Source organism: Ips typographus, linkage group LG4 (genome assembly GCF_016097725.1).
Source record: "Ips typographus isolate SLU linkage group LG4, UJ_Ityp_2.0, whole genome shotgun sequence".
Taxonomy (NCBI): Eukaryota; Metazoa; Arthropoda; class Insecta; order Coleoptera; family Curculionidae; genus Ips; species Ips typographus.
In genome coordinates this window covers 8,162,125-8,189,335 of record NC_138425.1, presented here as the reverse complement: position 1 = coordinate 8,189,335, position 27,211 = coordinate 8,162,125, and the positions used below count along the sequence as shown (strand labels likewise).

Genomic DNA, 27,211 nt, shown 5'->3' with positions numbered 1-27,211 from the left:
TTCGGGCATTCCAGCTGTCATTTCTCCGTTTGTTTGCGTTAATTTTGGCATATTTTGGTTACGAATTTAGCACAGGATTCATAAATATGAAGTGACAGTGTCATATTATTTATAATGTTAGGTTAGGAACAGGTTCCCCGATTTTAGTTCAAATGGTGCTGCGATCTTAACTTGAAACGCCAATTGCCCCCCCCCCATTCTTTAAATTTTCATTGAAAAAAAAAAGTGTTTTTTTGTACTTATTTCACCTAATTTAAGGTTGTTTGATATAAATATATGTCCTTTGCTGTGCATTGGAACCCTTTTGGAGCAAAATAAAAAATTGCCAAAATTGCACTTTTGGCGAAAATGGCATTTGTTCAATTTTTGAATGATTGTAACTTTTTTATTTGAACTCTTATAAATTTGATTTATTCATCATTTGATATCATTTTGCAATATTTGCCCTTTTAGCAGTCAAAATTTAGTAGTAATTGATGTATTACTACTAAAAATAATTCGTTAACTAACTACCTAGTTCTGAGTGTTACAAGTTCTTTGACTTAAACGGCTGTTCAAAGCATTAAGTTCCACCTATAACAAGACTGGTGCTTAGGTTTCTATTCCCTTCAGCCCCTTTCAATTTTTATTTAGGCCCTGCCCCTAATGAGGGTCTTTATTCTGAACTGAACGATTCACGCTGCGCACCTCGCTCCGTTCAAAGCCCGCCAAACGACGAACGTAAACATTAAACAGAGAAAACCTGGGCCACATGGCCCACGAGCAACCACTGGTGAAGTAGTACCCAGTACCAGTCGCGTTTGTGTACCGTTCGGAGGTACCATACTTCGACCTACGCTGGTTCGCAGTCGTTAAACTTAACCTAGAACGTTGTTTACATTGCTTGAAGCAGACAATTTCTTCTGTTTTTTGGTATAAATAAACCGTTCATAGCTTGAAGATCATAGTACCACACGGATGTGGAACTTGAATAATGAATAAGGGTGAAGAAACAATTTTCACCCTAGATAAACCGATAATGAATTTTCGACATCGTTATCGAAAGTCACTGCAGCTGTTGGTGTTTTTAGTGTTTGTGTTGTATATGGGACTGTTGCTATACCACAGTTTTTCTGGTACTAACAATACCGTCTCGGAGGTAAGCTAATAAATTTTAATATGTCAGATAATATATAATAGTCTTACTTTCTTCAATACATTTTTACCAATTTGCTAGAATTTTCTCATTAAAAGCGCCGTTATAGTTGGATATAAAAAGTTTACTAGATGTCTAATATTGTGCAGTCTTTAGAGCAAAAACGGACCATGATGATGATTCTGTGTTCATGTCCAGCATTTTTCGCTTCATTGAACTGAAAAGTGTTTTTGTGTGAGTTTAAATGAATGCAACTGTATAGTGACAATTTATGAATTAATTCATTTGTTTAAACTGGTTTTTTAAAGTGCAAAAAGTGGGTACAGTTAGTCAAACTAAAATCTTCAGATGTAGGATAGTAAGTAAAAAATTGGTCCTAGAAAAAAATTGACAAAAATTAAGCTTTAATAGCTTTAAGTTCTTATAAATTATGATTCATAGAAGTTTTAATTTATTTTGTATAAAAAAATACTTTACAAAATATTTGGAACCTGTTTGTAGGCAAACACAACAAAAATTCATAAAATGACCTAACCGCGTGTATTAATTTATTTGGTACAAGCCCAACATGACCGCATCTGTAAAGGCAATCTGCATGATGTTCAAAACCATTAATTTCCAACGTTGATTTGAATGAAACATTGCTGAACAAATTGTTTAGAAGATAGTATAGTCTTGATAACACAAAAAAAAACTGTAAAAATATCTGCGGCATGAGGACATGCCGAATGTAGGAATCGAAAGAATCTCTTCAGGCATTTAAAGCGGAATAGCCTTAATCTCACGACGAAGACATGATTCAAGCTTAGTTTACACGGCATTTTTTAACACACCGATTTATTTTCCTCCTAATCAGATTTCCGTGCTTATGAAAAAGTCAAAGCAACACCCGAAATTTATACACTTTTTTTGTTGATAAGCTGACTTGTTGCTAGAACTTTTGTAATAATTATCGCGCCGCTTTACCATTAATCTAATAAAGGAATCTCGCGCTTAATTAGCTTTAAAGGTTTGAACACATGTAAAGTTCTTGGAAAGAACCTAATCTACGACTTGTTGAGACGCCTAATGAGGTGTGAGTTTATCGAGGAGAGATTTAAATTGGTGTTGGTTCTTTTAATTTATACCTACGATCTGGCTTACTGTCCTCAAACTGATTAATTTTTTTTAGCTGCAGGTTCCAATCAAGAAATCGCTGTTGTTTAACAAGTACCTGCTGGAGAGGGCGGTACCCGATGAAACTCCCGTCTATGACGTTTCACTCTCAACGGAAGAACCTTCAGCCACTGCAACCGTCCGACCTCCAGCAACCAGTCTGGACGACTTGTTTATTAGCGTAAAAACTACCAAACACTACCACAATAGCAGATTACCTATTATTTTGAAAACATGGTTTCAACTTGCTAAAAAACAGGTAAGATGATTTGATTTTTAAAAGAAATTCAAATTTTGATTGAACTCTATAGAAGGTGTCTTGGTGGTTGTTTGCATAATGTTAAAAACCTGTTTAATGTAAAAGTTTTTGAAAGGGTCTTGAAGTGTTTTAATATGGCGTAACCCATTGGTCTTAATGACCAATAAATGACACCTCTCTTTAAAATAAATAATTTCCAGTATTCTTCAAACAATATTATCCTTTTTTGAAACTGTCCATTAAAGTACCCACTTTGCAGCTACCTACATAATTGTGTTTTAAAGACATAATTTGATGTTTAAAGAGAAACCATTGCTTTGAAACACCACAAACCCAAAGAAAACACCTCTAAAATATTGGACTCTTAGAATAACATATCGTTGTATTTGTCTAGGTGTATAAACATCTCCATTCTTTACGTACCGAACAAGATTCCACATATAAAATTTACACATTTACAGATGGCCATAAGACAACCATATTTTTTTAGTATTTGGTAAGAGTAAGATTTAAACTGGATTGAAATTGACTTTGCCAATGATTCACAAATGTTTGCGCAATAAAGCGTTTCCCACAGGTTTGTTTATTCATCTGTGTGTTAGTTATCAGTCAAGTAAACAGAGAAAATATACAACTTTTTCCATAAAAAAAAAAATTTTTTCATTGCCACTAGTTCCAAAATGAGAGTAAAACAAATACAATTTAGATGTCACTCTGCTATGTAATTACCTCCTATACCAACACTTTGAAGAATAAAAATATTTACTTAGGTAATTTAGTTTCAAACTTTCACAAAGTTAAATATTTTTCTATAAACTTTCCCACTGCCAACAAGGTGAGAGAAGCTCGAACAGTTTCTAAAATATCCAATTTCTTAATCGCCCTTTATGTTTGTTTAGGCAGGTGATGCAAACTTGAAGAATATTTGCTAAAGGAAAAATGTAAACAGCTTGTTCTTGCAATGTAAGAATAGACGTAGTGAATAATTCTTGTAGATAAGAGGGTCTAAAAGGGTGGAAAGGTAAACGACCTCACTGAGTTGGTAATTTTCCGGTAATATTCGACAAAATTGCAGTTCTTCAAGTAGGTAATCTATTTCTCTGGGATGTTTTCAATTTCAAAATTTAAAACAGCACTTGCTCTAGAAACATTCTTAAGAATAATTTTGCTTCCGGTTTCAAAAAAATACTATTTAGAGTGGCGGCAAAATCTACATAAGTCTGATCTTAGGCTGCTGAACAAATAATTACCATATGGCAGTTTAAGGCGCGGTTTTCATCAGTGCAGCCACTTCAACCACTTGTGTAAGCAAGCACGCATAACATCTGAAAGGAAAGATTTTGTTGCTTTTTAGTTTTGTTGACTTGTGTAAGTGGTGCCAAACCATCTAGATTAGGCTGCTTTAAGAGTTTTTATTTATTAAAAGTACCAAAAAATTGCAGAAGCATTTGTATTTCAGGCTAGAACCGTAGACTAAACAACCCTTAAAAATATTTAAGATAAGATAATGCCCATATCCAAATAAACTCATTTAGGTCTGTACCATTATCGTTAAAGATTAAAACATTACATGGAAAGTAATTTACTTTCGAGCTTCTGTTACACTTTTATCCGTCTTTCAATACCTTCTTAAGCTTTTAACGTGGGGTCATTAAAGCAGAGCGTTAATTTTCAGTGGCACTTGGAAAGGCAATCAGTTCAACAGACTGATCGAGTGGTTTTAAACAGTTTTTTGTTGTGAACACTGAAACTACTAAAAATACATTAAGTTCTTTCACTGAAATTGGTCTTTTCAGTATTTCTCTGGTACCAATTAGACATAATGGGTTTTTACAGTAAAACACGTGTTTTGTTGTTTGCTAAATAAAAGAATCTGAAGCGAAACGTCGCATGCTGAACGCGTGTGCCACCCGTGAGAATTTGTCTCCCTATTTTATACCTTCATGAGAAAAATACAACCCTATTCATAAATTGTACTGCATGAAGACTCCCCCTTATAATTATGGTGCTCTATTTAAAAGTTGATATGTGACTGTATTCAATTGAAGTATGTTTTTTGTTTACAGATATGGTTCTTCACGGACAATGACGACGCGGAATTCCAAGCAAAAACCAGTAAGTTCTTTTCCGAAAACACTTAATCACAATGACGTTTAAAAGGAAATTGTTTTAGTACAGCTATAAGGAATCAGTCCATGCTGTTCACACATGGAAACAATGATTTTTTTTGTATAAAACAAAGTGCAGTCGATATAGTGGCATTGACCTTACTTTAGAATAACGTCATTAGGCTTTTTTGGTTTAGTTAATAAATGGACTTCCTGCTATTTGGTGTCTTGTAAATTTGTTGATCAAAAAGTGTGAGTGAACAATATTTCACATTGATAACAGTAAAGAGAAAGTGTGTTGGAGCCGACAAGACTGGAGAATCTTGGTTTGTCTTGCATATTATGAAATTAACGCACTCAGGTTTTATATCTTGAAAGTAATTTATTTTTTGTCTTCATATCAGAAAACAAGGACGTTGATGGATAAAAACGTTTTAATTACTTACTTTGGCTTGCATATTGCTCAAGCATGTGCTTACTCAAGTGTCTCATGTTTTTTGAAAATTTCTTAACGGATCTGTCTGTAAAGCTCGAGGGATGTTGATCTTCCATTCATTTATCAATAATTTTTGTGAATTTGCTTGAAATTTTTATTGTGTGGAAATGTCATTTTTCATATGTCCTTTGTAGAAGGAAAAGAGTTTAGAGTTAATGTTGACTTTTGTCAAATCATGATATTTTAAAGGTTAGATTCTGAAAAAGTATGCAATTTTTAGAACGTTAAGGAATTTTGACAATCTTGTATTGGTGAGTCCGTGATCTACACAGTTTTGAATATGACAATGAGCTTTAGTTATGCACCAAGTAATACAATTACAATTTTAAAGACACAATACTGAAACTGTCATCGTTGGATGACAAGATTAGCTTGGACAACGACCATTACAAGCAGGATATTACGTTTTGTTACAAAATTACAGTTTTGCCACTGTAGAAATAATTCTCAACTGCATTAAAGATGATGGAGAAATTCTTCCTTTTTAAAATCTTGAAACTAAACGAGGACTCTCTTTGACTGTGAAAGTTTACATTGGAAACCATCTTCGGAACGTCATAAAAAAAAAACTTTTTTCAAGTAGAACTCACGTGGATAGCGACTTCCTCTAGGTGTTCCTTTACGTGGAACGAATGAGCACCACGATGCAGGTGCTCTCCACGGTTGAGTAAATGCATAAATTTTGCCACTTGGGGCCGTTTCTTTGTGTCCCGACTTTAATAGTGCACTTGCCCCGTTGCACGGACACTATCGTCGACTCGAATCGGCAATTTATCCGATTCAGTATGTTTTCCGCGCCTCGAGTTAAATTTATGCAAGCCGTATACAACAAATTCGCCGTATCTCGTATTTTATATTATGACTCTTATATCATTCACAAAAAGGGATACGTCACGCACATTATGGCATTTGAAATGCCAGTCGCTGTATCGATATTTCTTCCATGGTATCTCTGCGCAAAGGAAGGTTCAAGTCAATTTTTGTTTGGTTGTTGTTGTATTTTTCTTGCTTTAAAATTCTACAAGTCACTCTTAACTTAAACTTGATCACGCATTTTATTTTTTTATATCACATTTCTAGCTTGAAAATCTATGATTTACTTGCTAAGTACATTTTCATTGTTTTCAGATGGTCACATGATAAACACCAACTGTTCATCGTCACACAACAGGAAGGCGCTTTGCTGCAAAATGTCGGTGGAGTTTGACACTTTCTTGAAAACTGATAAAAAGTAAGTTTTTTAATTCTCACAAAATTTTTAACCGAGTGATTTCATTATACTGCAGATTATTATGGAAATTTTTTGGTCGGAAGTTTAAACTTGGCGGTTTTTCTAAACCATGTATTTGATTAGATTGGGCTCATATGCTCTGTTTCTAGATTAGATCTAAATTTACTTTATTGCTGTGTGCAAATATTAACGGTTTTCAGCTCAATCAAAAAACGCAACAGCACATTATTAGTTTGTTAATTGAAATTTACAGTTTTGAGCAGATGATGATCAGTATCAAGGTTACTCTACTAAATTGTTAAAGCCAACGGACACTTTTTGTGTGAACTATTATTTACTTCCTTAAAATGTTGCACTATTGCGTGTCTAAAATGCAATAGTTGCTACCGGCATCTCAGTAACAAAACCAAATAAACAACCTAAAACCGTTCTAAACACGAAACTCTACGCCAAAGCAACAGTTATCCACATTTCCTCATAACACATTATTCTTGCTTTTACATGTAAATTCCGCAATCACTTACCTAACTAGCATAATTTGCAAATAGCGTTAGAACGTCAAAAAAGTTGGTCTACATTCAGAACAACGCCCCTTTGAACGTGTCTCGTCATTTTAATTCTACACTTAGACACTCAGTCTTTGCATCCCAAATGGGAATTAAAGGCGTGTGACCTCTGAAAGGGGCCTAGTACTCAAGTTTGAATTTTCATTTTGTATTAAAGGGCAAATCACGTTCTGAAATAAAAGCTTAATACACTCGTGCTAGAATTTTACAAGCTTAAAGTGATGTCAGAAAACCAAAATAGAACTAAATGTTTAATTTGCTACAATTGGTTTAGTTGTCACCTAGTCTGAGTCAATTTAACTAATATGTATGTTACATGTTCAATAAATACAGTTGAATTTATTAATGATAAATTAAAGCGGGAATTAATTTAGTCCATTCTTTACATACTAGTTCTATGACTTTTCCTTCACGTTGTTTTTAAATTGAATCAAGACAAGTAGACATTTGAATAAAGAATGACTTTTATGAAATCTCTTTATAAGATTAGGCGGTAGACCTATTTTACTTTGTAGTCTTTGTATTAAACCAGCATTCGAACTAACCTGTTCACCATTTCATGTCTTTAAAAATTCCATTGTCAGATGTTAAGACGGATGTTTTTCTTATTAATAATTCTAATTGGAAGCCCATCAAAAATAACACGTAATAATTACAATATTAGAGCATGACACGTCGAAAAAACTCATGAGGATGAGCTTTCTGGTACGTCGTTTACTTTGATGATTTTTTATAGGTGGTAAAGTCTAATTATTAAAACCTGCCTCTTGTGATTTTTGTGGATTTCGAAGAAAAAAGTAAAAATAAAACCTTTAAAGGCCAACCTCATTTTATGCCTCACAGTGTAATCAAATCAGAGACGACAACTTAAAATGTAAATACTTTCTCAATTTAAATGTAAATAGGGCTCTTCTAGCTCATAAAGCCCAGCATTTTAAGACACTGACTGAGCAGATACGGTTTCTTTAAGTTTTTATTTTCATGGGGCGCACACATATGGACTAGCTTATAAATGGTTAAAAAGCTGATAAGCACTTTTCCATATTAGGTGTTTTAAAACTATTAAAGCCGTTCTTTTGGTTCGTTAATGACTCGAAAACATTTCCATAGAGCTAATCGTTTTAATTGCTTTGTGGGGGAGTTTTAATTGGATTGCGAAAGGTGTCTGTGGTTTACTGTTAGTTATGAATTGATGAGGGCTACTAATCGTTGTAATTGTATAAGTTTAAAGAGTACCGGTTTTGGCTACCCACCAGTTTAAAAACTAAACTTCAAGGTATTGGATTTGATGTTAATCAGCCATTTGGTCAGTGGTTTGCGATCTGGAAGCACTTTTTGTGTGGTTCATTGAAAAATCAAGTTTTGCTCGAGGCTTTCTTCTTTTTGCTTGTATACGCATTGCATGTACCCTCACTTCTTATCAGATTTCAAATAATTCAAGGCACTGGCGACCGGTCAACCGAGAAAATGTTTTTCATTTTTGCGGTTAGACCACGTATATCATAAAATCTCTCTGTTAAGTAGCTAAGGTTTTTGCCTTGCAATTTTAATGGATTATCGGTGTTTTGGGCCTTGATTAAGTCTTCCCAAAAAAATCTATCTGTAAGTAATTAAATTGGTCGTTTTTAGAAGCCGGGCACAAGCTGGAGCGTCGCTTCGAATTAATGGAATTAAATGAAGATTAAATCGATTACATGGTTTAATTTTTAATGAAATTTTTTCCCAGTGTAGCCGTCCCGTTCCAACCGATTCCGCCAATAAATTAAATTGATAAAAAGGGAACAAAATGTCAAGTCATATCCTTTCATGAGCCACCCAAGCAGAAAGTTATATCAAAGTACTTTATGAACGGAAATAATTGTTAGAACGGCAGCGTAATTACGGTTGTAATACTTTCGTTTTGTTGATGATATGTTTTCATCTTTAGCACTGTTCCAACTAATCAAATTTTGATGTGTTCAGAATTAGTGCTGGTTAATTTAAACCGAATTACTTTTGAGCAAGAAACGCAATCATTCACAAAGAAATGCTACCTACATATCTCTCTAGTTCCGTCAGGTAAGTAGTTTTTTTTTGAGATGATTGATGAACTCTTCTATCTACGGTCGAGCATTTTCAGTACGGATTATAATCAGTTGAGTGAAACTCGATCTTCAGTAACATTCTTGACATTGCTTCATGATTTTACAGTGACAACTTAGTTTTGAATTACACGTGGATTTCCAATCAATTAAACCACAAATTTGCACTTGCAAGGTTTCCCTTTTGGAAGAACATCACTTACTTCCTCACTTATACGCCAACTGTGTCCTTGTCCCGTAATTTTAAACCCGGTGGTTACGCCTCTGCCGACTTAAATATTAAAGCCGCATAACATAAGCCAGGTGGCCAGATTCGTTGATGAGATTACGATGCTTATGGCAAGCCAAGGGCTGAAAATCGAAAAAAAATACCATTTAAATGCTCGATGCGTTACGGCCACCATATACTGCATTTATAATCGAAATTTTCCTGCTTTTTACTGTTATGTTTAATGCTACCTTTAACTTTTATGCATGATATTTTGATGAAATTTGATTAGTCACAGTAAGATCGTAAACTATTACATGGTTGACTGGCACAAAATTGAGATTTTTGACAACAAACTGGATGTTATATTGAATGTTTTGTGAAGCCAACTAGAGCAATTTTGTTATTTTTTTAAATTATACAGATAACTAGAAAAATGCACGATTTTTTAACCAAAAGCATCCCCAGTAAACACAACTAAGTTGAAGAAACGTTGTACTAAAACGTAACCAAACGTTGATTGTAATAGATTGGATAACGTTAAAATAGAGTAAAAATGTCGCTAAAACGCAGCAACATTGATTTGTAAATAGAATCTAACTTTTGCTTGTTGTGCAAACGTAACATATAAAATAACATTGAATTTCGGTTAAACATGAACGTGTTAGAAAAACCATAATTTGGTAACATTGATTCAACTTTGATTAAGAAACGTTGCAGTCACGTATAAATTCGACATATGAGTACCTAAGTGTTAAATTTTACTTTTTGAGAAAGAAGTTATAAAATAAGGTTATTAGGTAACGTTGATTTGTCGTTATATGGTGACAGTTTTTTGTTCAACATAAGATCAACTTACAATCAACTAGAAATTTACAACCAAAAATCAACGAAACGTTGTTTCAACGTAGAATAAACGTGAGTGTGTGTTTTTAGTGATCTTGTAACATTTCAGCATAGAAATTAAGGATTTGTCTCTCACCATCAACAAATGTTTGACTCTTTTACAAACTGTAAGTAAAACATTTATATTTCTCATTTAAGTTCATTTAAGTAATAATCTGATACTTTCGGCCCTAATACTCTATATCAACAGACTTTCTTCTGAAAACTGTTTGCCACAGACACAATTTTGCACCAAGTGGTTTTTATGTCAAAATTTGCTGTTTTATTTATTAGTGAATGAAATGATTTAATATTCAGCAGACGTAGGTACCTAAAATATTGCGTACCTTCCGAATTAATGTCCGGTAACATTATACAATGTTTGGTTCCATTCATGACATCCATTTAAGGTAGTCGTGCATCCGAGTGAACCTGGTTTCGGGGAGGGTTCTAATTAATATTTAACAGTCTTCATAGGTTTTTATTGGTCGTAAAGGGTTTTAATTTCACCATATTTTCAGTTTTATCGATTTGGGTTTAGCAAAACGCTGCCCCTATGTGGTTGGTTAGATACCGTCTTTGTAGTACGATAATAATCTTCATAAGGGCGCAGAAATTTTCAATAAACCCGCATGCAGTACCATCTTAAACTTTAATAAGCCGGTGCAAGCACTAATCAATACAAATCCTTGTTGTGCAAGTTTTATGAGTTCAATTTGTTGGAACACGGTTGTACAATCTCATTCTCCATCATCCGTATCGTAAGGATGTTTTAATTAAATTGATTGTAAACAGGCTTAATTCAAAGAAAAAAACTCCAGCAGCAATGGGCGTTACACTTTCAACTAATTGCCGGTTTAACGTTGTTGTGGATACGTATCTGCAATGTACGATATTAAAAAATTACCTAAAGCAGTTCGTGTCCGGTCCTGGACGGTTAATTTACTGTTTGGGATTCATTCAGATAAGATTCAGTAAGTATAGAGGATGAAATTTTGAATTTTAATTTGCAAGTTTTTCAGACTGGCCAAAAAATTTTTACTATCTATTATTCTCATAATTAGTTTTCTTTTCAATTCGTTATGACCAGTGACTGAACTAAAGATTAAACTTATCCAGCCGTTACAATCCTTTAATAGAGTTCAACAAGAAGGAATAATAAAGTTGATAATTTTTAGTGGCTGACAGGTGCCGTTAAATAGAATTCCGCGTTAATAAGTTACCTCATCCAATTAAAAAAAAGTTGGTTGTAAAAATACCGAGAATTTGCCATTTCCTGTTTGGTTGCCGCTATTTTACTCAGCGTTTAATTCAGTCGTTATCATTCAACTTGCTATTATTTATCCAATGACATCTCATAATTAATTCCCTCATTTCAATAACAGATACATGAAAACAAACTCCCGACTTCTAGTTCCAACTTCAAACGCATTATTAATGAATAAAAAACCACCAAGTGATATTATAACGTTGCCGAAGCCTTCCATAATGAATTGTTTTGGCGTTACTTATCTTCGAAAAATAAGATATATTGATTGAATGTTTTTTAAGATCAGTCTTGGCTGAGATTAATAGCTTTCCTAAGTACGGAGGAGTTCGAATTAAAATTATGTTTACGATATGATATAACATTTCTTGTTATTAATTGTTGGTTTTAGTTATGGGTATAGGTACGTTCTCTTCGATTATTTTGACGGTTCACATTATGGATGATGCAGGATCGCCATACATTAATGTTACATGTACGTGTTATTTTATCAGTTATTGATAAACCGGTAACTTTGATGAAATATGATCTCAAAAGTAAATGCACTCCAAGATCGCAAAAACAATAATCAAAAACCATTTTAATCTAGATTAGTATATTTTTCACTTATGAATACAAATATATTCAACAAAACTGTGCTTTTAGTTTTGTATCAAAAATTTAAAAATAGCAATATGATGGTATTCCTCTCCTGGATAAACCAACACTTTAGGAAAATGTGTCTGAAAACAATAAAAAATCAGCAACAAACCACATTTTGTAAAGAAAAACTAACATGATGTACGGCATCCGGATAATTTTGAGTTTCCAGACAGAATGCCCCATGTTTTCGATAAGTTGCTCCTTTTCCTTGGCTGCTGTTGTCTTGGGGGATAAAGTTACCAGTGTAGAACTGCACACCAGGTTGATTACTGTATACTTCCAGGACTCTACCACTTGGTTTGTGATAGGCTTTGGCCACAAAACCCAATTCCTAAAACAGATTAGATTAATAAACAGCTTTCTTAGCTGAATTGGAAATTTTTACTTGGGATGACGCTCTGATTATGCAGAAGTTGTGATCGAAACCTGGCGAGTTGGGAACCTTATGTATAACATCTTTTAGGATTCTTGGGACTCTGAAATCCAAAACCGTACCGTTGACGCTGAGAAGTTTGCCTGCAAGCAACTAGTTTGAAAATTCAATTTTTTTTTTATTGAGAGTGGGGTAACCTGTAATTGTTAAATTCGAGTCAGTTTCAGTGTATTTGTCTGCGTTGATAGTGATTTCGTGCTCGTATAGTCCTGCAGGACCTGCTCCATGCCCGGCCAAATTGAAGTATGAGTGATTAGTAAGGTTTACTGGAGTTGTCTTGGAAACTACAGCCTTGTAGTCGATATTAAATTCATTTGTGGCGGTCAGTTCGAAGGAAATGGTAGTCAAAACATCCCCTAAGTTTTGTATCTTTGCAATTTTATTTACTTTCTACAAAGCTCTAACCTGGATATCCTTCCTCCATGTCTTTAGACAAATAAGTCAAAATCAGCTTAGTACCATCAAGACGGTAGTTCCACAAAACCTTATCAAATCCCTTAATACCTCCATGAAGGTGATTCGGACCGTTGTTTGTAGCCAACTTATAGTCCACACCTTCAACATTCTATAAAAAATTATCAGGACTTTCTTTCATTGTTACCAACTTACTAGGTGGCCTTTGGCAATCCTGTTGCCCACCCTGCCTATGCTAGCCCCATAGTAAGGATTAGCATTGGAGTTAAAGTATTTTTGGATAGTTTCGAATCCGGTTACTATATCTTCGATTTTGCCATTTTTATCTGGAGTTTTAATTGAGGTGATAGTAGCTCCCCAGTTGATGACCTAAGTATTCGATAACAAAAAGTTAACCAAAATAGGTTGTTTTTCTTAAATTATTATGGCATTGATATCAAACGTTTATTTGTATTTTTTAGTTCTATTGATACTGCAGGAACTAATTTGACGTAATAACCACTCTCGTTTTAATGATCTAAGTGTTTTGGTGTTTTCAGAAACAATAACAAAACAGCAATTTTGCTTGTTGTGGTAAAGGCGAACAATTTGTGCTTGACCTGCTCGAATTTATGATTACATTGTGGTTTCAGTATCATGATATACTTGATGTGCTTTGTAAGCTTTTTAATCGTTTACTTATCAGTAGAACTGCATATATCAGTAATAGAATATTAACTTTGAAATCAACTGGAAAAGTACAGTGTAAATAATTATCACTTTTTTGGAACAAAATTTATAATTCAGTTTTTTATTGGTAGTAGTTGCACTGGAAGGTTTCACGTTTAATTATGATTTATAGTAATAATCATAGTTTTGGATCGAAACATTTTTGGAAACAGACTTTATTCTGGATAAGCCATAATGTAACCAATTACAAACATAACGACATATGCCCTCGATTTTGGTATAGCAGCTTGTTCTTGTTTTCCTACTGTTATACAGTACAAATTAATAAAAAACACAGCATTAAAAACAAAATTACACACATTTCTTTGGAAATAGGTATTTTAACTCAAAACTCACCTGCACAGTGACTTTTCCTACATTCTCCCATGTAAACCTCTTAACTTGTCTGGTGATTCCACTTTCATCTTGGTACGATCCAAAATCGTCAACAGTCACCCACACAGCTGCCTTTGTACTCATTCTAGCTTACCGGCACCTAACCAAATTGTTGTTTTGCACAGTTTATACCCATCTATATACCAGCAATTCGATTTGATATTCTCAGCTGGTTATCAGGCACTGAGATAATAATTATTATTCAACAACTTTGTTTTGACACACACACACTAGCGATTGGCGTGACATAGCAACAAGAACGCTGCGGATTGGTTTTAAAAACAGCAGGACTGTAATTACTTTATGTTATAGTTGCTTTACGAGCGTTTGTTATTGTGTATTGTGCGTTGAATTTAGATTGTTCTGTCCTAACACCTCCTGGTTATTCACACGTTCCCCTAACGCTAATTGGAATTCATTGTGTACATTTCTGATGATTATCATTGGAGAAGTACTGCTACACTTAATAACAGAAAATTCCTTTATTTATTTAAATAATATGTACAATTTAGGCTTGCACAAAAAACTTGAAGATGGCAATATGGTGATATTCTTCTCCGGGACGAATTAGCACGTCAGGGAAGTGAGGCTGTAAACCCAATCAATCAACAAAAAACCATCAACTTATTAACTAAACTTACATGATGGACTGCATCAGGATATTTCTGAGTTTCTACGCAGAATGCTCCATGTTTCTTAAAGCTTGCGCCTTTACCTTGGCTGCTGTCATCTTCTGGCAGAGCGTTACCAGTGTAAAATTGCACTCCAGGTTGATTGCTGTATAACTCCATAGTTCTGCCACTTGGTGGGTGGAACACTTTTGCTACAAAGCCTAAATCCTTTTAAATTTGCCCATTAATTACTGTAATTTAGTGTTGAATGAGATGTAGTTACTTGATTGGAAGCTCTTGTAATGCAGAAGTTTAGGTCGTAACCTGCAGCATTAGGCACATTGTTAATGACATCACCTAGTACTCTAGAAACTCTGAAGTCGAAGACACTTCCTGCAACGTCAATCAATTTTCCTGAAATATCAGTATGTCTAAGAAATGCATTTGGGGTAGAATCAAAATTAAACCTGTAGGGATCGGTGTTTGGCCTACTTGAGTGTATTTGTCCGCGTTTATAGTGATTTCGTGCTGGTAAAGACCTGCAGCTCCTGCTTTAATTCCAGCCAAATTGAAGTAAGAATGGTTGGTCAAGTTAACTGGGGTGGTTTTTGACACCACCGCTTTGTAGTCAATTTCAAATTGGTTGCTGGGTGTTAGTTCAAAGGTGATTGTAGCCAAAACGTCCCCTACAAAAATCTTCAGAGCTCAGTAAGTGTTTTCACGATGCTTTGACTGAGTTGTTACCTGGGTAACCTTCCTCCAAGTCAGCTGAATGATAGGTTAAGATTACTTTGGTACCGTTAACGTGGTAATTCCACAGGACCTTATCAAATCCCTGAATACCTCCGTGAAGATGGTTGGGTCCATTGTTAGTTGCTAAAGTATAGTCAACCCCATCGATGCTCTAGAAATATATCGATAGAATCACAGATAGTGGAGTAATCACCAACTTACAAATTTGCCTCCAGCTATTCTATTAGCATTTCTGCCTACTGTAGCACCGTAAAACCGATTTTGGGTCCCCAAGTATCCTTCAATATTGTCGAAACCAGTGACTATGTCTTCTACTTTGCCATTCTTGTCAGGTACTCGTATAGAAGTTATAATTCCACCGTAGTTTATGAGCTTAGAAATTTTCAATTATTAACAAACTAAGGTCTTCTGAAGGGATCTGAATATTTTACCTGCACGGTAGTATTGCTGTTGCTCTTCCACGTGAATCGCTTGACATTTCGTGTAGTTCCTGATTTATCTTTGTAAGAACCAAAATCATCTAAAGTAAGACTGACTGCTGGTTTGGCAGGGACAGGTCTTGTGCAGCTTGCCATTGTAATTTTGAGGAAATTTAAGGATCAAATAAAACTACACTGATTTACGTTACTTATTATATAATGTGTTACAAGTTGAGTAGCACTTGATATTTATCATTTCAATGCAAACTTTATCAGTTAAATATGTTTGCATAACCACCAAGTGTTTGTTTGGAATAGACTAATCGACAAAAAGTCTGTATTCGACTGTGTGGTGGTATAAGCCTCCTGGATACAAAACCGCTGGAGGAAAGTTTTTCTACAAAACATTTAGGAAAATTAGAAAAACTGTGATGGTGATATAATAATTTTGTATGTAATTACTACCAAATTATAAAACATGTACTTACGTGATTTACGGCATCAGGATAGTTCTGAGTCTCAAAACAGAAAGACCCATGTTTAAAATATCGAACTCCGCCTTTACCAGTCAACACGTCTAATTTGGATGTATCTCCTTTAAACAGTTTTGGATTTTCTGGTATATGATTCGAGGTATAAAACTGTACTCCTGGTTGGTTACTGTAGACCTCCAGAGTTCTTCCTAAAATGAGTCTGATTATAAACGTCTTTATGTATATAAAAACTAAAATTAATGTAACTTTAACAGAAAATACAGATGTATACTTACCAGTTGGTGGATGTACAGCCCTCGCTACAAAAGTATTCTCTTGAGATGATCCTTTAGTAACACAAAAGTTGTGATCATAGCCTAAATATCCAGGAATTTTGTTTATAACGTCTCCTAGAATTTTAGGGATTCGAAGATCAAAAATGGTTCCTGCAACTGAAAGTAGATTTCCTGAAAATATTTAGTTTATTTAGAAATGTGTGAACAATTGAGCTGGCTTTAGTCTACCTGAAGGTATGGAATCTTTGTCTACTTCAGTGATTTGGTCTGCATTGATAGACACCAGGTGTTTGTTCACTTCTTCAGCACCAGACCCGTGGCCAGCCAAATTAAAGTACCTTCATAGTTTTTTATTAAAATTGTATTCCACTATTTAACTCCAAACTTACGAGTGATTAGTAAGATTAACAAAGGTCGGTTTGGACGATGTGGACTTGAAGTCATATACAAACCTATTATCATTAGTCAGTTCGTACGTTACAGTGGTGATAACATCTCCAGGAAATCCTTCCTCTAGGTCTTTAGACAGGTAGCTCAAGAAAACTTTGGTACCTTGCACATAGTGATTCCAGTTTGCCTACAAGTAATATGTTTTTAGTTTCACCCACTTTTTGCAACAAAAGTAGCAACCTTGTCAAACCCTTTAACTCCACCATGTAAAGTGTGTTTTCCCAAATTAGCTGTGACGTTGTAAGTTTGGTTTTCTATGGTGATTCTAGCCCACCCAATTCGGTTTGCCACTCTACCCACAGTTGCGCCAAAATATGGGTTTAAAGGATTCTGGTAACCTTTATTAAAAATATGTATGTATCGCCAAATTTTATGAATAATTTAGGTAATTACCCTTCATATCATCAAAACCCATAACAATATCATCAATGGTTCCATTCTTGTCTGGCATTTTTATGGATGTTATTGTAGCACCATAAGTGATGACTTGCACTGACACCCCTGCAGTGTTTCTCCATGTAAATCGTCTCACTGAGATGACTTTACCGGTTTCCAGGTCTTGATAGGTGTCAAACTCATCCTCCTCCAGTTCTACACCAAGTTTTTGAGTGTATTTTGCTGTCATGTCGCTCTGGACGCACTTGATTAGTCACCTAATTTGAAAAAAATCTGAAGCTTACGAAGGCACTTTCTGTTCAAAAGCAATTAAACGACTAAACAAAAACTTGCTCATATAATACACGGTGGTATTTTTGTTTTCCTAAACTAAAACCACAACTCGATTTTTCCTAACAGATAAAATTGTTATTAACTTTACGGTTGATGTGGGTGTATCTCGGTTCATTTACCTTTTGCAATCCCAAATGTGTCTATTTATTTTTGGTTGGTTGAAATATTGTTTTATTTTCTTAACTATTTTTTTGTTTCAGATGGTTTTGTCACTTTGATGACGACAACTACGTGAACGTACCCCGCCTGGTGCGGTTTTTAGGGGACTACAATCCACGTGAGGACTGGTATTTGGGTAAACCCAGTATTCAAGCACCCTTGGAGATCGTCAGTAAAGACAAGAAATCGGTGAGTTTCATCCTTTTTAGCCTGCTTCGTAACGATTCCCCCGGGCTGCAGTTTTTTGTTTCATTGCAATCGTGTGCTTCACCAAACCGTCAATTTACTCGCTTCTTGGCCAGCAGCCAGCCCTGCGAGTGCGATCTGTCTTAATGGTAATGATGTAATGGTACCGGTGATGGGTTTCCGTTTCGTACCTTCGTTTTTTTCAAGTCCAGTTTACTAACCTCGATTTGAATATGATAGATGCGTGTGGCAGTCGAGTTGATGATGCTTGAAACCGCAGCAGGTGGTTCGTGCATGGATTTCTCTCTACTGTCCGGTTTTCCGGCTCATTAAGCTACTTTTTGTGATTGTAAAAGCATTTATTCTGTCCATCTCTGATGATCGTATGTTTGAACCATTCATACATCAGGATTTATTATGTCAAAAAATGTTCCTGATAGCACTAGAAGAAGATTAAACTGTGCTATCTCTATGTTTGAACAAATTCTTGGTAGCATTTCAATACCATGTATCCAAAAGAAACTCCCTGCAACTGTAAATATCTGATATTGGAATTTCCTTATGCCGCTAGCCGCAATTAAAGAAAATTTGCAAGCAAGCAGAAATGCAAGGCTGCACCGGTTCACCTGATATTATTAAAAGCGGCCTAGCATTTAAAGAATCTATTTAAATGACTATAATAGAACGCAGGCAATCAAGATAGAATGGAATGGATTTTTTGAGCCGGCTTAACGCTCCGCCGATTGCGCCTTCCAACCTTCCATAGACTCTGGTACTGCGTTCATAAATCTTGTACAAATAAGTGCAACAGTACGATTTAACGTTGACCCAATTGACCCGGTAGCGGTCGGAGACCACGCCTAAACGCTGATGTCTATTTTTTTCATTATGCTCCAGCTAGAAACCGACTTTCCGTATCGCGATAGATCTTGAAACGGGCCCGTGACGAGGAGAAAACGAGATGTCTGTTGCTAGGTTAGATGGAAATTTACTAGCCCTATTACTATTGGGCTAGATTAGGTTAATTTATTACCTCATCTAGCTTTTTTTTAGAGAACAGATCACAAATCTGTTTTGTTAGTACTGTTCCATCAGTATATAAGCGTTCTTCATCAGTGCCTCAGTGGACTTTATTAATTTTCTTCTGAACTAGGCAAAGGAAATTTTTTTATAAAATTAATTGCCTGAGTATCTAATAAACGGCATTCGCCTCTGAAAAGCCATTAAACCAATAGCTCGACTCGGATCGATACGGTCGAATAAATTGGAAGCCGCAAAAATTAGAAAGGCCTCTTGTGTTGGCCTGTTGCCCATAAGTGTTCCAGTCACGATCTTCGGGCGTACTTGTCATGTTTACCGGCCGGCATCCACTCTACGCCCATATCATTGATCAACCAGATCAACTAAAAGTGTGCGGTACTCAGATTACTTCCTATGTTTGGCGCGCGGTATTTCTCTGTCAGCCTTAATTCATATTCTACTATTTATTGCGTTTATGGGCTTATTTAAGAGATAGTTCTGCCATTATTTAATATACTCTATGTCTTGGTGGTATATCAAATCGTTGATACTGTATTAAATATTTAACTTAACTAAGTCTTTTTGGTGTGCTGTAGAAGATAAAGATAGGTAGTAAGTAGTCAACAGTGTAGTAAATTTAGTTGGTCTAATATTGTCTGCTTTTTGTGATATAGTCTTTCCTGTGTCATATTATCTGAATTAACTAACACTGTCTTTGAGTTCTTTCCACATTACTGTCATCTTTTTAAACTATCTTTTCCAAAAATTAAATTTTTTAAGTTCCTACTGAAAAAACATTAGCAAACAGTCATAAAGTTGTCACGTCTGGCGAGAAAACTGGTCAATTCGATTTCACATCACTTATAATTACTTAAAGTCGTTTTAGTAATAACGAACTCGCTAAACTAGTACTAAAACCTTTTTATTATTAAAATTAGAGCTCATTATGTATTCAGCCACCTTGGATATGAAGACAAATATAAGAATCATCCAGGACTGAGAACAGATAGAAATGTTGTCATTGTCTGCATTGATCTGATTGATTTCATGCAATACTACAAAGGTTAATCAACCTAAATTCCATCGGAAGCTCAGAGCAAAAAATTCATTTGACTTCAGGCTACAATTACAAGAAAAGTTAGTGTTGTTATATTCCTAACGTTACTAATTACTAAGTCGGTCGTAACCTGGTGAAACTACATATTGTAGTAGTTATTACAGCAGCTGCACAGCAATCTAATAAACTAGGTATACTCATTATTTTGCAATTTATTGCGGAAACTGCGTGGTTTTTTCTGGGCTAGATTGATTTTTCTTTTCTTGCCTTCCTGTTATTAGTTTTGAATTCAACTATTTGAGGTACTTACGTAATAGCACAGTTTAATTGCTCGGTTAATTAATTATAAGCTGCCAGTGTTTTAAGCTTTAAGTGGTTGATTTTAATATATTTTTAATATCGCAAAGTATCCTCGTCGTCAGGTAAAAACACTTCAATAAGCTTTAATTAAAGACAAGTTGAAAGGATGTATGCTAATTTCCTGTCGTTTTTCTGACGTAGGTTGCGTTTTTAAACCGGTAAAGTCGGATTAGAGACTTGACTGTCCGTTTTTTTATCGAATTTCACTTGATAAACTATTGCGAGTGTAATTATAAAAATATTGGCCAACAGATTGGGTGATTTAGGTATAAATTTATAAGATAAATCATTTCTCATAATTAATGAACAAGAAGTGGGTTTAAAAGTACGAAAACTAAAACTTATTACACGGGTTTGCTTTTAAATTTATGCACCCGAGAGAAAGCTGCTTACATTGCCCCCTTATTACAATTCCAGATCATTTATTAACATGTTCACCGTTTCTCGCTTGTTATTAACAGCGATTGTAATTGCCAAGTTGGACCGATCAACTCAATGATGATAATTCACTTACTTTTTTTTTCCTTATAAATAATGGCGATAATCGAACCGGGTTAATCTTTACCTCAACGGAAATCCTGCTCAGACATGTAAAGTAGCTTTTGCAAGAGGATTTTTAATGCAATCCATCCTCAAAGTTGTTGGTGAAAAATTACAGAGTGAATGAATAAGAAGTCGAAACAGTATGAGAAAGTTTGTGGGAACAATATATGTTTCTTGTAAAATAGTAAATCAGTGAATGTTTGGTCAACTAAAGCAGCTTTCAGCTTGCTGCTTTTTCTTGTTCACTTTAGAATAGGTTCAAAAACCGTTCGTTCAAATTTCATCACTGCTTTCGCTTCCACACCCGATAACTTTAATTAACAATCCGCGGGTTCGTACGTCCCAACGATAAAAATGACATATCCTTTTCGATCTCTTCAACGGCATAATTAAAATCGGAGATTATTGGAAGTCTAAGTATAGTGAATGAAGCCCATAATCTGATTATACTTTGACGCTGCTATCATTTAAATTGGATACAGTTGCGTCAGTAATTTTGATGTATTAAGTTAATTATTTTTGGTTTTCGGAGACCTTATTTAGGCAGGTAGACACGTCGAAACGTGTAATGAGATTATGCTGTGAGTTGTGACAATATTTTCTTGGCAGTTTTGTGAAATAAATACCTGCCCTAACTGGAGGGTTAACTAATCGGAATGACTTGCAACAAGGGTGGTTTAAAAATAACAGTTGCCCTTTCACTAAAAAGAATTCGCATTGTTAGCTTCGACCTAAGACAACCCGAGTTGCACTCAATCATACAACCGCAGCCTGTCCGTTTTAAATAAGCAACAAATTACTCAAAATGAGCAGGCATGAACGATCACACTGAGTTTTAAATATAAAGCAAGCCACCCTGGTGGGTTTGCATATTATCCGCTACCTACCCAGCTAATTATGTTTTTGCTTTTTTTTTACTTGTATAGTCACTATCTTGTATAGAATCATTGTGCTTTGGAATGAGAATGGACTGAAAGATAATAATTTATAAATTTTTGGATGACGTGCAATTTTATTAAAACTCTAATAATTGCTATTGGTTTCAGCAGACAGTAAAATTCTGGTTTGCCACAGGAGGAGCAGGATTTTGTCTCAGTCGAGCTTTATCGCTGAAGATGGTGCCATTAGCTAGGTAAGTTAAAAATGTCTTCAATAATTATGAAGCGTAAGCGTACTATGTACTTGATATTCAGATACGCAAGATTAATAACGACTGGTTTTCAGAAATAGCAAATACTGGTTCTGATGCATCTGTAAATATATCAATACATAATAACTAACTGAAAATTATAGACACTCTTAAATGAAAGTAAATATTTTGGAAAACTCGTACATCTAGAAGACCATAAAAGACTTAAAACTGAATTAAACTTTTGATTCATGTAATTTTTGAACTATCTCGGTTCACTCTTCATTTTCAATCTCTTCTTGCAAGAGAAAACAAGTTTCTCTAGAAACTTTGTTAAAACACGTTTCTTGCATTCATAACATCTGATCCATGTTTGTAGTAGGTACTCTTTTCTTGCATTGACTCTCGTTTCCAAAAACCTTTAAAGTCCTAAGGTCTTCATTGTTTTATTTAAGTAGATTTGAAGACTATTTCTGGTTTAAAAACTTCTCATATCGTTAAAAAAAACACTGCTTTCTAAAATGTGGTTAAGTTTCCATATTTTTTACGGACGTTACTACGCATTTTTTTGTATTTTTTCAATACCCTGTAGAAGCTATCAAAATCATTATACAGTGCGTTTTTTTTAACGCGCAACATAGGATTTCACGTGTTAAATTTTTAAGCCCATGTTAGACCATGTTATTTTGGAACTACAAGTATAAAACTCTCGATAAAACTTGACGGGTGGCTATTTCGTACCCTGAAGCTTAAGTAAATTTACCAATTCGGCCTAAAAAGTGTTAAAAAGCTTGCAAAAAATCATCTTTTTTCGAAAAGGTTTTATCGTTTCATACTCCCTGTATGCATTGTTGTTCTTTGTTGTTTTTGATACTGGCACGGCAGGTAGCAGGTAAAATTTGGCGTAGAAAGTAAAACAGGGTGATCATTAACTTTATATCAAGAAAGTTAAGAACAAAAGAAGTATTTTTATAAGTGAATTGTTCAAATTGACCTCCGTTTGAAGCCAAACAGTATATTCCAAACAATCATAAAATGCCCTTTTGACGTTCAAAAGATGTCGGGTCGTGATGCAGTCAAAATAAGTCACTTTACCTGCCACCTGCCCTGCCAGTATCAAAAACAACAAGGAACAACAATGCATACAGGGAGTATGTAAGGATAAAATCTTTTCGAAAAAAAATGATTTTTTTCCAGTTTTAAATCACTTTTTAGACCAAATTGGTAGACTTACTTAAGCTCCAGGGTACTAAAGACACACCCGTCAAGTTTTATACTTGTAGTTCCAAAATAACATGGTCTAACATGGGCTTAAAAATTTAACACGTAAAATCCTATGTTGCGCGTTAAAAAAAACGCACTGTATAAGTAAAATCTGCTCGTCATCATTTAGTCAAAGGTCTGTTAAAGTATATTAATTAAAACTGGGTCTTGATCTACCGATGTATTTGACGAATGCCTTTTTCAGGGTGCGTATAATGAAATTCAATTCTTTCACGTATTCATCCGAAAATTGCTCCATTGCGGCGAGTTAACGCCTTCTGATCAAAGCGTTTTAAATTGAATATTTTTCCACTTTAACGTTGTTATAGGAGCTGCGGTAACAAACGCAATTTAATCTTGTGGTAAACCAATTTAAAACCGTTTACCAGGATAATACGTTTAATCACCCGATTGCTGGGAAAGAGTCGTGCTAAAAGAAACAATCGAATCAATGATTGAAAATTATTTTACGTATTTGCAAACTTCTTCAGATTCTATTGGTAATGGGGAACCAAAATGAAGATTGGATTGGCTGAAATGTTTTGTAAAAGTTTGAGAATGTGGTTTGAGGTTTTTTGGGGTCTATTATCTTTATTCGACCTGTTTGTGTCATCGGCGTGGGCCCCTTATCTCGCTAGCCACGGTATTTTAACGAAGTATAATCAAACACCTTAACAATCGACTATCCGGCCCGCCAAAATATTCCCTAATTGGAAAAGTCGGATTTCGGCAAATAATCGGCCATTGTAATTGACTATCTAAATCGCCGTCTACTTGGCGAATTATTCGGACTATGCCACCGAAAGTCCTTTGTCAATTTCCTTAACGAGCCCCTTTAGTAAAATATCGTAGAACTGATATTATAGGGCGAGTCGCGGTATTTCGTAATGAGATGTTTTTCGGGAAGTCACTTTTGCCACAAGAAAGGTAGATAAAAATGTGAGCTCATTAGCGGCGGCATCCAGCAGTTTTTAATGTCCCGCTAAACTTGATTTATATCGATTAATAATAAAAAAAATAATACCGCCGGTTTATCATACCTACAGTTTTTTTCGAGCATAATTAACTACAACTTTCAAGTAAATCTACGTTTTAAAGATCACTCTCTCTGCTCAGACAGGAAAAAAACTCGATACTTTTTCATCCACCGCATATGCAACAGTGCAGGACCAGTTCTTTTGCATGTAATTAAGTTTTTTTTGTGCAGAATAGTAAAAGTGTGGTTTATCACCTAGTTATCTGATAGAATGGTAATTATCGTTTACACTATTTCACGAGTGTACAGCCGCAAACAGCCAGGCCCGTGTAGCTCGAATTTACTGAAGTTGTTCAGACGATTTGCAATGCAAATCTTGAACATGATACGGGGAAAGGTGTAGTGTATAAGCTTTTATCAGTTTCTTTTTTTTTAAACAGTTGTGATAGTTACGCGCACATAGTGAAACGTAATAAATAATAGTTACATAAACAGAACCATTAGAAAATTAACGAAAAATTATTCTTGGATATGCTTTAGTGATAAATTATGAAATGACTACCACAAAGATTGTACTTTAGGATGTTTTCATATTGTATACAAAGATTGATCTTCTTTGTTTATGAGTAACTGGTTTAAGGATGATTCCTGTCTGAAGTATTTATATTTTTTTTTTAGCGAAGGAAGGTTCATAGGAATTGGTGAAAGAATCCGTCTTCCTGACGACGTCACCATGGGCTACATTATTGGTAAGTACCTACTTGAATAACTAATTAATATAAAATAACAAAAAATAAAGAAGAAATAAAGACATTTAAATTATAACCATGTATATAACAACTGAAACAAATCTGGGATAAATATACCTACTTAAAACTTAACACGACTAATAAATCCGTTTAAACTTGCCGACGGAGCTATTATTGTTAAATTGAGGAAACGTCAATTAACTAAGACACAATTGGCCTAAATTGGTTTAAATGTCTTCACTTTGGTCCCGTACACCTACACCACTAATATCACATTACAAAATAACAGTTTGAATTTTGTTTCAGAACATCTGCTCAAAAAACCGTTAACGGTAGTGGACGAATTTCACTCCCATTTAGAGCCCATGAAGTTTATTAGGAGAGAACTAATTGAAAATCAGGTAACAATAACTAATTACAGAATGGTTTTTGAGTATTTCGCTAATGCTACTTTTAATTTCACAGATTTCGTTTAGTTACGCAAAAATCAAGGACGAATGGAACGTGGTCAAAATAGACGGTTTTGATGAAAAATATGACCAAAATAGGTAAAACATGTTTAATATCAGCATAACTGGTGATTTTTACAGCGTTTTATTTCCAGGTTCTTGTCACTGCATTGTTTCCTATTCCCGCAATTTAAGTTTTGCCAAACGAAGAGAAAAAGGTGATTACCGTTCACCCTTTAAGTCGACCTCAATGGAGTACTGAGACTGGAACGTTGAAATCAAAAAAAGTGTGCAAATGCGCCCTACAGGAGGGCATCACTTTTATCTGCTATATTTAATTGATCTGTGATAATTTTTAGATATACGTATATGTAGCTTTTTTAAACATACATTTTATATCTACGTACCATTATTTGAATGTTAGGGGTGCAATGGATACAACTTTGGTTGATTTTGAAGGCTTTAACCAACGGGATTGAAGTGCATTTAAAGATGTATTTGAATAAAATCGTATAAAGTATTGAAAAATAGACATTTTGATGGCTCAAACTGTATAAATTATTATATGTATTATATTTAGGAGTGTGACGGATATAAAAGCAAGTATATTGAAGTGTTTTGTGATTTTTTTTTGAGTGACTGTATACTAAATACAATACTTAGGTAGTGCACATTTAATAAATATGCAATGTGCAGGGTATAATGATTATATAAATCAATTATTACTCTTTCAATTGTATTCAGATATTTATGTAAATATAATCATTGTTTTGTTACCAATAAACTGATAAATCACCTATTCAGTCACTTTATTAATTCTGGGCTAAATAATTTCTGATACGTTTTAGAGAGTTAGTAGATTTTTAGTAAAATTTTAAGCCATCATACTAACAGATTTGTTACGAGCAAGCAATCATCTGGAAAAATCTGCACTTAACTCTATAAAAGTATTAATAGAACTCCAAAATTAAGGCACTGTTCTGTTCTATTGGTTACTACTCCCAATCCTAATTGGTGATTCTTGATCAGCCAAGTAGTATGACCCTTAAGTGAAATCTCACAGCAAACACAGAAATGGTATTCATTAATTGCCAATAGTAATATGTTAAGGGCATGTAAAGTTGGCGAAAACCATGCAGAAAGGTTGTTGCCCTAGAAATAGCTTGAATGAATTTTATGGTCATTTGACAAAAAGTTTCCCATCCGAAGAAGGCACTTTTTTAGGGAAATAACCATAAAATGCATTGAAGCTGTTTCTTTAGGGCAATAAGTCTGAAAGCAAGATTTTCTAAAATTTTACATGCACGAAACGTATTTTGTGGACTATATCCCGAATAAAAACATTCTGTCAATTCTATAATATAACCTTAACAATATGGTCACCAGAAGGATGCAATATTCACTTAGGGGTGCAATTGTCGGGGGCAATACCACAAGAGCTCAGATTTAGCCGGATAATTTTTGTGCTTGTCTTAGAACACTTTCTTTTTGGTGTAACTGCACGAGACCTGTTGTAACTAAATCACGAGAGCGCAGCTCGAGTGATTTTGCCAAACAGGTCGAGTTTTGTACCATAAAGAAAGTATGAGAAGACAAGCGGAAAAA

General features: G+C 34.8%; 4 protein-coding genes across 7 annotated transcripts; 1 reads left to right on the top strand and 3 right to left on the bottom strand.

Moving 5' to 3' along the window:
• The first annotated feature begins 737 nt into the window (after window positions 1–737).
• On the top strand, window positions 738–26,405 carry fng (Fringe glycosyltransferase). 3 transcript variants are annotated; one of them, XM_081978677.1, is made up of 10 exons: window positions 738–1,138; window positions 2,313–2,549; window positions 4,616–4,664; window positions 6,282–6,384; window positions 17,916–18,063; window positions 22,087–22,172; window positions 25,087–25,157; window positions 25,464–25,558; window positions 25,623–25,705; window positions 25,762–26,405. In XM_081978677.1, the coding sequence occupies exons 1-10, from the start codon at window positions 974–976 to the stop codon at window positions 25,826–25,828; spliced, it is 1,104 nt and encodes a 367-aa protein (XP_081834803.1). In that variant the 5' UTR covers window positions 738–973; the 3' UTR covers window positions 25,829–26,405. The 3 variants fall into 3 exon arrangements, with proteins under 3 accessions (XP_081834803.1, XP_081834799.1, XP_081834800.1); XM_081978673.1 differs by having other exon boundaries at window positions 740–1,138; window positions 2,307–2,549; XM_081978674.1 differs by having other exon boundaries at window positions 741–1,138; window positions 2,307–2,549; window positions 22,090–22,172.
• Window positions 11,970–14,225, bottom strand: LOC145728436 (galactose mutarotase-like). Its single transcript, XM_081978679.1, has 7 exons — window positions 13,946–14,225; window positions 13,076–13,249; window positions 12,872–13,031; window positions 12,604–12,822; window positions 12,419–12,549; window positions 12,167–12,364; window positions 11,970–12,113 (listed from the first exon to the last, which is right to left on the bottom strand). Exons 1-7 carry the CDS (start codon window positions 14,066–14,068, stop codon window positions 12,033–12,035), a joined length of 1,086 nt encoding a protein of 361 aa, XP_081834805.1. The 5' UTR covers window positions 14,069–14,225; the 3' UTR covers window positions 11,970–12,032.
• On the bottom strand, window positions 14,452–15,960 carry LOC145728435 (galactose mutarotase-like). Its single transcript, XM_081978678.1, has 7 exons — window positions 15,780–15,960; window positions 15,550–15,720; window positions 15,340–15,499; window positions 15,063–15,281; window positions 14,879–15,009; window positions 14,626–14,823; window positions 14,452–14,573 (listed from the first exon to the last, which is right to left on the bottom strand). The coding sequence occupies exons 1-7, from the start codon at window positions 15,921–15,923 to the stop codon at window positions 14,493–14,495; spliced, it is 1,104 nt and encodes a 367-aa protein (XP_081834804.1). The 5' UTR covers window positions 15,924–15,960; the 3' UTR covers window positions 14,452–14,492.
• LOC145728433 (galactose mutarotase-like) lies at window positions 15,967–24,752 on the bottom strand. 2 transcript variants are annotated; one of them, XM_081978671.1, is made up of 8 exons: window positions 24,664–24,752; window positions 17,380–17,639; window positions 17,167–17,324; window positions 16,926–17,113; window positions 16,765–16,874; window positions 16,537–16,707; window positions 16,256–16,449; window positions 15,967–16,164 (listed from the first exon to the last, which is right to left on the bottom strand). In XM_081978671.1, the coding sequence occupies exons 2-8, from the start codon at window positions 17,609–17,611 to the stop codon at window positions 16,087–16,089; spliced, it is 1,131 nt and encodes a 376-aa protein (XP_081834797.1). In that variant the 5' UTR covers window positions 17,612–17,639; window positions 24,664–24,752; the 3' UTR covers window positions 15,967–16,086. The 2 variants fall into 2 exon arrangements, with proteins under 2 accessions (XP_081834797.1, XP_081834798.1); XM_081978672.1 differs by lacking the exon at window positions 24,664–24,752 and having other exon boundaries at window positions 17,380–17,783.
• Window positions 26,406–27,211: the final 806 nt, after the last annotated feature.

Bases quoted from the DNA above. Each gene is read 5' to 3' on its own strand.
- LOC145728435 (XM_081978678.1), bottom strand. From the start codon at position 15,923: ATGGCAAGCTGCACAAGACCTGTCCCTGCCAAACCAGCAGTCAGTCTT. The intron at 15,010-15,062 runs GTTTAATTTTGA...CTGATATTTCAG, and splicing joins CCAAACACCGATCCCTACAG to GAAAATTGATTGACGTTGCA. The intron at 14,824-14,878 runs GTAACTACATCT...CAAATTTAAAAG, and splicing joins TTACAAGAGCTTCCAATCAA to GATTTAGGCTTTGTAGCAAA.
- LOC145728433 (XM_081978671.1), bottom strand. From the start codon at position 17,611: ATGACAGCAAAATACACTCAAAAACTTGGTGTAGAACTGGAGGAGGAT. The intron at 17,114-17,166 runs GTTGCTACTTTT...TATTACTTGTAG, and splicing joins GAGTTAAAGGGTTTGACAAG to GCAAACTGGAATCACTATGT. The intron at 16,708-16,764 runs GTAGACTAAAGC...AAATATTTTCAG, and splicing joins CAAAGATTCCATACCTTCAG to GAAATCTACTTTCAGTTGCA.
- LOC145728436 (XM_081978679.1), bottom strand. From the start codon at position 14,068: ATGAGTACAAAGGCAGCTGTGTGGGTGACTGTTGACGATTTTGGATCG. The intron at 13,032-13,075 runs GTAAGTTGGTAA...AATTTTTTATAG, and splicing joins GGATTGCCAAAGGCCACCTA to AATGTTGAAGGTGTGGACTA. The intron at 12,823-12,871 runs GTTAGAGCTTTG...TACAAAACTTAG, and splicing joins CATGGAGGAAGGATATCCAG to GGGATGTTTTGACTACCATT.
- fng (XM_081978673.1), top strand. From the start codon at position 974: ATGAATAAGGGTGAAGAAACAATTTTCACCCTAGATAAACCGATAATG. The intron at 18,064-22,086 runs GTGAGTTTCATC...TATTGGTTTCAG, and splicing joins TCAGTAAAGACAAGAAATCG to CAGACAGTAAAATTCTGGTT. The intron at 25,559-25,622 runs GTAACAATAACT...TTAATTTCACAG, and splicing joins GAGAACTAATTGAAAATCAG to ATTTCGTTTAGTTACGCAAA.